Raw genomic sequence first — 12,229 nt, 5'->3', positions numbered from 1 at the left:
TCAGGAACACTCCTTTTATTTTAACTTCAAAAATCCTTGAAGACAAAGTAGTTATGAAAAAAGTTCCTGCTATGCTTTCTAAAATGGCTTTGAATGAAGTTTGGAATTTTCTTAAGTTAAGGAATGTTTGTGAAACAGGGCCCTGTGTATATATTTATTTTTTGTCTATCATGTAAATTGGTTTTTTTTTTTTTTTTTTTTTTGTGGTTTGACTTCAGCCGATGTATGGAATCACTTTCATCATTGTCTATTTCATCAATGTATAGAGTAAATAGAATTTGATATCAATTTGAAATTTTGAATTAAAAGGGCTCTTTTTAGGGGATATTTAATGTGCAATAGATTGAAGATAATTGGAAAATTAAACCTGCTTGTAGATATATTAGAAGACAAATTATAGATATTAAATTTTCACTCCTTAAGTACAATGAAAAACTGAAGTAATATTTTTATGGTACTGTAAATGCAAAGCTTAAGTTATGATAAAATTTCAAAATGTTGTTGAAAAAATGTCACTAATTTATTTTTTAGCTTTACTTTATTTTTTCTATTGGGTAATTGAATGTCATCAGAGCTTTTAAAATGTCTCTTGGTTCAGCTTTACTTTTTCTCTTAACTTAGTGCTACTGTGATAATGGATAACTTTAAATGTTCTTGCTCAGTACATTGGACCAATTTATGCAATTAAATGTGTATACACCTTTAAAGTGTGGATATGTACATATTGAATTTACATGTAGAACTCTAGTAATGGATTGTGGACAGTGAAAGAAATTTTTTGAAAGTTTCATGAAATGATTTTTTTTCGAAATGAACTGTTTCGACAATTAGAATATATTTCAATTGTTTTTATATAAAAGAAAAACCTAAGCTTGTGAACAGTTTTACTAGTCGTTGTATTACATGTTGTCATGTTTACTGAAAAAAATGAAACATTATTTTCTTGTACAAAAAGTAACAATCAATACCTGCTTCCAAGAATAGATAACTATTAAAGGTAGATAACTCTTAAGGGTAGATAACTCTCAAGGGTAGATAACTCTTAAGGGTAGATAACTCTTTACTTGGAAATAAGCCAATATCGATGTAATCAGAATTTTTTGCCTTAAATGTTATCTGGGATAAAGGTGCCTAATGCTTTTCACCTATTGTGTTTAACTGACATATATATATGTACTGTGTTGTATATTCTGTGATTGTGTCCAGACATTAAATAATGATTTAATCCAAGACTGTCTTGTGTTGTCATATTTTTCATTATATTTTTTTTTCTTCCAAAAATTCACGAAAAGGATTTTTCTACTATATATAATTTTCATTGGAGATTTAGGCTGATGAAAGTGTAACTTATGAGAAATTGAAAAAATGACCTATGAAAAAAAAAATTTGAAATAAAAAAATACTTATAGTCCTGGATTTAGATGCACAGAGACCTTTCACAGAATACACTGGATGAATTTTATTTATTACATTTAATTTAAATGACAAAATTAAATCAAATATATTGAAAATCACAGAATCATCAATAACCTTCATTGTATTTGTCATAAATGTGGAAACCTCAAAAATTGTTTTTAGCTTGTTAATTTCCCTATTAATTGGTTTTTTTTGTTCTATAAATAGACATGAGTATGTATACAAGCATGTAAATGTTATCTTTAACCAGTCAAGATTTGTTTTGACAATATTTATAGACTTACTTACCACGTAAATAAATTGAGCATCCTTATTGGACAGGACTCCATGTATATACCCGCAGGCCATAAGTCACCGTTATCAGATAAACATGGAATGTCTGCCGATAAATTAAACAAATATACAGGTTGTGTATTCATGATTGCTTTAACAGGTTATAAACACATGATGTGGACAATACATAGGGGTTGTTCAGAAAGAGGTCACAAACCAGGTGAATACATGTATACATGAGGCTATAAATAGGTTATAAATGATATTAACCTCAATCTTTTTAAGGCGTCGCCAGTTAATCTGGTATAATAGGATAGATATATCTTGTAGATACAGTGCCAATATCGTTGAGTGTGGTAATCCTGGAATGTCAAAATGAGATAAATAGTCGTTAAGTTTCACAGCTAACAGGTAATAAATATTTTAGTGTGTACCTACATAAATCACTCTACTATTGACCAGTCCATTGTAGACTGACCAGTGTTGACACAGAACTGACCACCTTGTATATATTCACACCACAGAGTGATATGCATCATAAATATTTATAAACCTTCCCCAGGGAGCTACAGGGAGGACATTTACCTATAGACATTTTGATGGATGACTTTTTTTATGAAATCTACATTATGTGCCAAATACAAAATAAAAAATTCTCCACAGTATCACTATAACTATACCCTGTTGAGATTCGACCTTAAAATACCTGAAATATCGACTTGAAAATGACAAATGTGACTACTTTACTTGTAAATAAAAAAGATAGTAAAGTTATTTAATCAACATTCAGGAACCTGCATCCCCCTATAGGGAAATAGGATAGCCAAGATCAAAGAAATGGAAAGATTGATTAATGCAAAAAGGGGTGTTGAGGTTCAGGTGATGGAAATCAATAGTCATTGTTGATTGATTAGCATGCATGTTTATTGTAAAACTACATTTACCTTTTCTCTTGTATAAGTATTGATTTGTAGAAATATCAAAGGAAAACTATATTGAGTTGTTGGTAACAGTCCTATCAATACCGTAACTAACATAAAAAATCAAAATACAAAAACATATACAACATTAGCCAAGAAATAGGATCCTTAAATATTTTTAGGAATTAATTACATTAATAAAACTCTGGAGACTAAGAAATGGCTTAGGAGTGTCAACTAATTAGGAAAATCTATTTTAATTAAGAATAACCATTTAAACATATTTAATATTGATGTGTATGTACCAAAATATGGCTACTTCCTTTCATGTTTTTTTCATTACCGTATTTGTTGTAATAAATTTTGCCATAGAGGCTTTGTTGTAATGGGCTCTTGAGTATGGATGCTCACGCAGTGGTGGGTACTGAAGCATTAAATGAGTGTATACACTGGGTATACAGTACATATGTTTGTTAACACCTCACAGTCCTACGAAAAAATCAATAATATATATTTACTGTAGCAACTGTTACTCTTATTGAAAATTATCGAATAAATTATGAATGAAACTTCAAAGATGTTCGAAGTATTAACTTCATGCCTGGAAAAAAAGCGTTTTTTAAATGAAAAATCTTAGATTTGTGTAAAATAAAATGTTTAATTTTCAGGAAAAGATAATTTTAAAAAAAGCAATAGATTTGATGTTTTAACCATGCTTAATAAAATATCTTGAATGAACCGCAGGCATGTTTTAGGTCATCAGTTATTTCTTTATGGAAATTTTGGAAGAAACTAATTTTGAACTTTAAATTTTCAGAAAATAATTTTAATTGAAGTTAGTAAAATCTAGTATGAATTTGAAAAGGGAGATTTATCTATGAGAGTTATTTCAAAGTGGATTAAAAATCACAAAGATATACTTTTTCTCTTTCCTAGGATCGCTCCATGGATGAAGAGCTAGACGGCATCCCACCGCCGCCACCAGAAGAACGACTGGAAGCACCTCCCCTTGTCTACAGCAAAGAGGACAAAAAGCGCCTCGCAAAGGAGGAGAAGGAAAGAATCAAGAAGATCAAGGCTGAGGAAAAGAGGAGAAAGAAGGAAGAAAAAGCTGAACAGAAAAGACTGGAAAAAGAGAGGAAGAAGTCGCAGAAAGACAAGAAAGGATCACGAGGAAAGAAGGAGTGGGATGAAGTGGTTGCCGTGGCAGCAGTGGAGGAAGCTCCCGTAGAAGTCGCCGAACCAAAGGACAGATCCAAACGCAGCAGGCTTAGCAGTTTTGAGGATAAGCACCAGGTGAGTTGACATTGTTTGATTTGATTTCAAGTCTTATAAATCTTGTGTATAAAAAAACTTAAAAGTGCTATTTTTGACACACACTGGTTATTGTTCCGGAGAACTTAAGTAGAGGCAAGTATTGACATAGGGAAACGTTAACCATTATATGTAAATACTGGTAAGTTTAACAAACATATTCATCCCTAAAATTTCTTAATGAACTCTTCCCGTGTTTGATAAGGAAGAGTTCAAATTTGTCCTGAGGGGTGGATGTCTGTAAAGACTAGACCTTCATGTCACTACCACTGCATGTTTCCCCCATGTACTGTCTTCCACAAACTTCCAATTTAGTGTCAGCATGTTTAACGATCCCCAGATATTTAAATCACATCATTGTAAGAGCATGAACACATTATTCTTAGTCATTGATTTTTTTTAAGCAAATCTGTGCTAAAGCAATTAGACAATTGATTGGTTAAAATGTGTGTTTGTTTTTGTCAATCATATCATGCATGTTTAATTAAACACTATATATAATTTACTGAACAGTGCCTTTGAATACCTCTTGAAAAATGAACAAAATTTGTAAACATTATATCATTTATCTGCCTGGATTTGTTTATAACATACAAAATTAAATGGTAATATGCTATCTTCTTTTAAATATTTAGACATTAAATGTTAACATATTACCACAAGCCATTCATTTCTCGGTCGCAACTTTGAATCCCATTTGCGGTTATTGCCAGGTACTGACCACTGGTTGGTGGTTTTTCTCCAGATACTCTGACTTTCCTCTACCAGTAAACCTGGCACATACTTAAATAACCCTGAACAAAACAAAACCTAATGTTAAGTATAAACTAGTAATGCCTGATGTTCAATCCTTTTTCATATTTTTCTGAAATAAAATTTGTTGAAAATGAAATTGAATGAAAAATGTAAAAACATATTTTCTGAAAACTGAGGCACTGTTCAGGTATATTATAATTACAGGGTATGGTACATGTTGTACTGTATGTACATATTCCTCACCGTAATTATGACCAGACAGCTGTTCACAGTGTATAAATGGTCTTAGACGTCTCTGTATTTATACTGGTCGAGAAAACCTCCGATCAATAACAGTAATACCTATTATGTAAATACAAACAGTAAATATTAGATGTTGGCATTAATAGATTTTGTTTTCATTTTAAAAAATCTTTAAATAAATTATATATCTGGTTTATGATAAAATACAAACATATCACTAAGTTAAGATTCAAATTGAATGTTTCATTTTCTCCTTTACATTCAGCTTAAATTATTTCTGTGAAAAATTGAGAAATGTACCGGTCTGTACTATTGAAACAAAATTGATCGACCCAGTATATGAGTCTCCTCATAGGTATACAGTAATGTTACTTCTTGATATTGATCTAAATCTTGAAAATTGTTTTGAGAATAACGTCTTAATTTGTTGTAAAATTGTCTAGGCCACATGAAAGCTCAAAATCAATGTTAGTTAAAAGAATTAATATTTTAACTCTAAATGAGACATGTCACTATCTTCCGTTTTTGCATATCATAGAGTTGTCTACTCCTGAGTGTAGGTATTGATTGTGACGTCATGAGACCGTAAACAAAAATGACGTTTGCAGCACACAAATATGATGAAATGTTAATGTTACCCTGGTGAATACTAGCTACAATAGAACTCTCAGCCAGAGAGAGCTTCTCTTTAGCTAAATAGGTTAGCTTAAGACTAGTAATCCAAAGGTCCTGACTTAGATTCCTGTCAGGGATAGTGAATATGCTTATGTGAAAGTCATGTGCTCTGCTACATTATAAATTACCATTAAAGACAGATAACTCTGTATTATAGAATTACAGTATAAAATGGAGTAGACTCACTGATTATAGGGTGTTATGAACAGCTGTCGGGTCGTGCATGAGTAAATTGTATGTGATGTCATGAACGCATGCCTTTGGTCTATAGGAACCTCCCTCCAGTCCACAAGATCCCGACGCTCCTGAGCTACCTAAGTCCCTCCCTCCTCCACCTCCCCCACCTCAGGGAGATGACGATGAGGATGAGTATGAAGATGATGATGGTGAAGATTCTAATCGGGCGGATGGTGATGGTTCGGAGGCTGAAGAGGTGGTTATTCCACACTGAATACTAATAGTTTGCTGAAATCTCATCTTACTAACGTCTTTTAACTATGGTGTTTCATTTCCTAACCATATACTGTCAAACCTGTCTATTAAGACTACCCAATGGACTAGAGCCTTACTCGATTGGCCCTCTTCTACTTCTAGAATATAACTGCCGTTTTGGAAGCTCCTCTATGTATGAGCAGGAAGATCTTCTGAGAAGACTTCATCTTAGAAGAGCACAAATCGAGTTGATCCCAGACAAAGTGGTCTTTATAGCTAAGTGGTCTTTAAGTAGATCAAATTGTTCTGAAATTGACCAGTGGAGGCCTTGCAAAAGTGGTCTTATTCAGCAGCTGCAGGTGGTCTGTATACAGAGGTAGTCACTAATGCAGGTTTGACTGTACTTACAATTTATTGATAACTGTAGATTTATTGTTTACTAAATCTAACAATTCCTAAAAAAACATTCCTTACCTTTGTTTTACACCTCAGATATGAATACTTTGTAAACTTCTCATTTATTATAGGTACAGGTATTGGTGTAAAAGTAAATACCAGGTACAATGTACTTTCAATTCAGTAATGGTCATAAAATGGCTGCCCAGGTACACGTATATTATTTATCTGCATTCAATGAAGGGTCAAATAAATCCATGGCATAATTTAAGTGCTCAGAATTAAGGTCTTGAACATTTGAAGATGAGACATTTGAAGATGAGTCTGGTTAAGGTTTTGTTGGACATCGGTGTTCATCAGGGCTCTGACAACAATTTCACATCAATAAATCCAATATCTTTTGAAAAGATGTTTTTTTTTCTTTCATACCTACGGGTGTAATACTGGCTGATCTAGGGCAATACACTCATGTCGCCTGAGGCTGTATTGCATGGCAACCCATTCAATAAAGCCTTGTGACATCACAGCGTCAACACAATTTCTATTTCCTCGTTAAAATTTCAACATTTTTTTTTACAAACTTGACTGGTTTTATTATAAAAGATGCAAACAACGGAATTTGTGTTGAAAATATCAAGTTATTTTTCAAGTATGGAAAATTGACTTTCAGTCGTGAATTTCTTCGAATTTATTTCAAAATGGCGGGATATTATAGATGTAAAATTGCAATAAAACGTCAAGGTATGAAAGAAAAATACTCCCTCATAAGTGAATATGAAGGATAGGTATTCTACCCTTGGGATCACAAAATGTTGCAAAACCCTTGGCAAGCCTCTAGTTTTACTACATTTTGTGACCCTCAGGTAGAATATCCCTATCCTTCATATCCACATATGAAAGAGTCTTATATTATTGGTGATCAATCAAAATATACAAGCATGCCACAAGCAAAGCATCCATTAGATAAATTTGCAATTTTTTAACATCACTTCAGGTTGTTCATTTTGTATTCTGATCTAATGTCTTTGAACTGTAAAGTATTACTTAATTAATTCTTTGTCCTGATAACTACAGAAATCACCATTTTTTTCATAACAGAGTTTTATATTACACTTTGTTCTTGCACCTTGATTTCATCTTTTTGCATGTCTGTTGTTGCTTGACATTAATTAAGTTCCAATTTTAAACCAGTCGGGTAAGAGATAATGCATTATGTAAACTGACACATTTAACTGAGTTTGGAAATAATACAGTAATGAATGACCCTGTATGCTTCTCATCATAAAGTCATTGATTATTATAGGTCTAGAGCACTATGATTTTACCTTGTAATGATGAAAATACATATTTACCTATTGCTAATTTGATATGTCTGAATTGTATTAAAATTTAAATTAATTAGTGTCTGGGTTTTTTTTTTCTTTCTAGGAACAAGATAGAACTGGACAGGAATTTGATCTGTAGATGATTGCAAAGACTCCTAGTTCACTTATTCTCTTGAAATGGCCTACACGTGTGTGACCTTTGGAAATATAGGATCGAAAGCCAAGGAGTGGATGTCGGAGAAACATTTATACCAGACAGTGATTTGTCATGTCCCTGATGTCTAAGGCTAGCTACCGTATGATAGAAAGAACAGAATGACCCCTTATGTTGGTGAAATATATATCTTAATCGCAACATTGGACATTCACAACTACATGGAGGTATATACCCAGGGACCAGATTTTCACAAGGGAGATAATTATGTGACCTTGATAGAGTGTCAGGCCTAATGAGCTCGCTAGTAAAATTTTACCTATTGTGACAGATAGCATGTTATGCAATATTAACAAATACAATGATTTATTAAACAAATGTATTTTTGTACAAGAAAAGAAAATCATTTATGTCACAATGTATTCATGATTGCTCGTGTTTTAATCTTGTCTTAATTTCTTAAATAATCTTGTGTTATTTGGTAACAATACCACAGTTAATGACGGTTTTAAGAGAAAATCATCAATGAAAACATTGAAGATTTCTTAATGGATTGACAGAATTAAGTTCTATTAAAAACTGTGCCATCACATATTATGTTCTTAAATGCTTAACCACTTCTGTTTCCCAATTTTGTAAAAATAAATTTTTATGTACATTAATTTTTATTTCTTTGTAAACATTTTACATTGTATATAGCATGTGTTTGTTTGGCCGTATGAAAATCAACCATTTCGTTTGTGGAACTCTTGAGGCTGAAGAAGCTTTAAACTTATCATCGTTTTAGGGAACGCAATTTTATGTTTTTCAGTAATATCCTTCTGATTTTAGTTCGTTAGATTTTAACGTCATTTCGTTTTCTTGTTTTATGTACCATGGTCATCTTAACGTATATGCGTGGAATTCAAAGATTTAAAAAAATGAAAAAAGGTATTAGTGACAAAAAATTCAGAGCTTCGATATCATGTTCAATTAGTTCATTTATAATAAAAAGAAATTTACCTCTCATTTTCACAGAAAGAAAATTTGTGCTCAAAGAAATCAATTTTTTGTAGATTTTCCAATTTCACATCTGTCTGTCCGTCCATTAATAAAAAAAAAATGGGTTATCATAGAATTTACTTCAGCTCCTAGTAAGTTTTCAGACCACATCATTAGGCTTCGCTTACGGACACTTTTTTCAGATTATTGCACATGCATTCAGTCACGTTAGAAGTAGGTCACAGTGACCTAGATCTATCATAATTCTTTTCCTATCTAGTTTGGTTATTAGTCATCTGAAGAATTTAATATTAAATGGATGTTTTTTAGCTACTTATGATGACAATAGTTTAAGGCCACATGCTAGAAATTTGTTTGCATTTCACAATATCCATGGTCTGTAGTCTTTGGTATCATAATGTTTCTAGTTGTTGGTCAAAGGCAAGTTCATTTCATATCCTCATAGATTTTTATTTTTGTTTTCAATTCACATTTTAAAATCCTTTGTCTTTAATCCAAATGTTTTTAGAAATGTTTTTTGTCAAAGTCGTAACTGATCAAACCATTTTAACCAGTAGATGTGTGTTTTTATTCTAATTCATAACATTTTTAACCTCTCTGATGGTGGCTGAAAACGAGGGGGGAAAAAAGACAAAGAAAAGTCGAAGGATGAATTTGAAGGTTTTGAGTCCCATCACTATCCTGTTCTGCTTTGAATCAAATTCATGTTGCGATGTATATGCACATTATATATATAAACTACACCAAACAATATATTTATGGCGGACTGAATATATAGTAATATTTTTATCTTTACCACAGAAAACAAATCTGTGGGCAGTGTTGGGCAATGTAAAATACCAAATGTCTATAAAGGCGTTTTAAATTATATTGTTAATATTCTTTTAAATAGTTTGAAAGGAAACTGAATAGCCATTGGTTAGAAATTTGACTTGTCAAAATTTTATTCTGTATTTCAGATTTGCATATTGTTAAGTTATCTACCCTTGTAAGAAGGTAGTGATTGTGATGTCATGTGTTTGCGACGTGACATCAGAGTTTTCAAAGAAAACAATTAGTTTCGCTCACAGATTAATGATGTCACAATGGATACCTACCCACAAGGGAGCTAACTCTGTAAGATTCAGACACAGAATAACATATTTGTAATATTTGTATTGAATTATAAGAAATGGCATTATAATCAATCTGTAACTGTTTCATGTTGAAACTACATACATGTAGTTTGTCAACATACATGTAATCATCCATGAATTTTTTTCTTATCCACAAAACAAATTATATCGGACCAAAGGGAGAGATGTATTTTATCCTTGGAATTGTAAAATCAAGTTACCAGGTATATTTATTGAAAACTGAAAGTTCATTTTGTAGAGGTTTTATTTTTATGTATAAATGGAGTTTTGATAGCTTGTCTGAGAAAACTTATTCGGGAAATGGAAATATAATTTGGATCTCAGTTCAGTAAGTTCATATATTACACTTGTAGTTTAATCTGGAATACAAAGGTGTTTAATAGCAGCTCATGTAAAATCTAAGAAAATGGTAATTTATTGACCTAAATACTTGGTGGCTAACCTCGTTTTTCGAATCATTACTTAATAAGGTTTGACTGTACCTCTTGATTTTTGCTATTACTAGGCAAGCCAGACTTTAGTGACTGGGTGTAGAATTCTGTGTTCATATTAATTTAGTGATATTTTTTTTTTTGTTTTTTTTTTTTTCAAAAATTCATTCCATCAGAAAGTTATTTACGTAGTCTTATTGGTATTGGTAAAATTGATCAACAAGATACTTTCGATCACAAAGACTTTCACAGAAAATTTGCAGGTCTTTATAAGGCCTATATCTATTCAATGAGGAATTTGGAAGTCTTTTTGATGACGTTTGATTTCTGTAAAATGGAACACCTTGGTTTTGTTACAAAACCAGACAAATCAAATTCATTGCAAAACCTGTGTTATACACAAGTTTTTATCAATAGATGCTATAAAGATTGAATGTTATCAGACGGCACTGGACATCTTAGGCTAAAGTGCTTTCTGTACCTCTTGTATTAATAGTTTTCCGAAATGAAAGACACAATTTATGAAAATTAAAAAAAAAAAAAATAGATTTATTTTTGTAGAAAGAGATGATACTGAAAACTCATAAGTGCGACATTATAAGTGTTAATTAAAGGTAGATGTTATTTTCACCTGTGCTCAATTCATCACGGCAATCCTGTAAAGTATACTATCAAATTACCTATACGCACATCTGTAGATATATAGCTAGTGGCAAATTTCTTGCATTTGTATAGAAACAATTTTAAAGAAATATTTTTACAAATTATCAGAATGAAGTTCTATGATTAAAATCACTATTAGTATGTATGTTGCATTTAGACATTTTTACGATAATTCATTTGATTGTTTTTTCGTGATAATTGGCTAAATATGTCTGTACGATACTATTCATAATCATGTATTTTTTGGCCAAGGCTACTTTTCTACATTCCAATGAACAATTATAATAAAATGTTAAATACAAATATTTATTTTTCATGTCATTTTTGTCTATCACCTATTCTAATTGTATTTCGTCTGTTGTCAGTAATACAACTACGGTAGCATTTGTGACTTCTTCTCCAAAAATACTGAAGTACATTTAAGGAAATTTTGAACACTTTATGGCATAAGATCAATAAGAATGATGCATGGAATGGTTCATGCTCTACATGCTGTGGATAAAGACAAAAGTGAAAAGAGGTAAAATGTATGTCTTGGGTCATTTATGAAAATTGAATTTCATTCCCTTAAGGAGAGCCACATACGAGATTCTACAGGGAAAACCCATTTTCAAATAAGTGTTCAATTCTCAAAAGAAATAAGTTGAAACTTATTGAGAATTGTGAGCATGTTATGAATATTGAATATTATGGCCAAATAGAACGAATATACGTACCCGGCCTACTATACCTTTCGGCCGGGTACGAATTGGTTCCTATGTGTCGTAATGGAGCACTGCCTCCGAAAATCACTCGGGCATAGTTTTTCTATACTTTTTTGTAGGTTTCCAATTATTTTATTCATATACATGCATTTACATATTATTTTTGTCCAACAAAACCATAACTACCATTCTTAATATCTACCGTACCGCTTACAAGACGTCAAATTCACAATTTGTGGACTTGCCGTATAAATTCCCTTCAGAAAGACCTTCATATGTATTATGTAAAAAGAATAGTGCCTTGATGAGAATTTGATATTTTATGTGGTTCAGTTTTATTGCCTAGAAGGTAAACAATATCAAACAAGTACAATAAAAATGCAAACAAA

The 12,229-nt window shown here is 31.8% G+C and overlaps 1 protein-coding gene across 1 annotated transcript; it reads left to right on the top strand.

Moving 5' to 3' along the window:
- The first annotated feature begins 3,554 nt into the window (after positions 1-3,554).
- LOC138332678 (glutamic acid-rich protein-like) lies at positions 3,555-6,048 on the top strand. The gene is made up of 2 exons (XM_069280671.1): positions 3,555-3,905; positions 5,869-6,048. The coding sequence occupies exons 1-2, from the start codon at positions 3,555-3,557 to the stop codon at positions 6,046-6,048; spliced, it is 531 nt and encodes a 176-aa protein (XP_069136772.1).
- Positions 6,049-12,229: the final 6,181 nt, after the last annotated feature.

This window comes from Argopecten irradians, chromosome 10 (assembly GCF_041381155.1).
Source record: "Argopecten irradians isolate NY chromosome 10, Ai_NY, whole genome shotgun sequence".
Lineage (NCBI taxonomy): Eukaryota > Metazoa > Mollusca > Bivalvia > Pectinida > Pectinidae > Argopecten > Argopecten irradians.
This window is presented reverse-complemented; position numbering and strand designations above follow the sequence as displayed.

Coding starts and splice junctions, on each gene's coding strand:
- LOC138332678 (XM_069280671.1), top strand. CDS start 3,555: ATGGATGAAGAGCTAGACGGCATCCCACCGCCGCCACCAGAAGAACGA. Junction 3,906..5,868: donor GTTTTGAGGATAAGCACCAG/GTGAGTTGACAT, acceptor TTTGGTCTATAG/GAACCTCCCTCCAGTCCACA.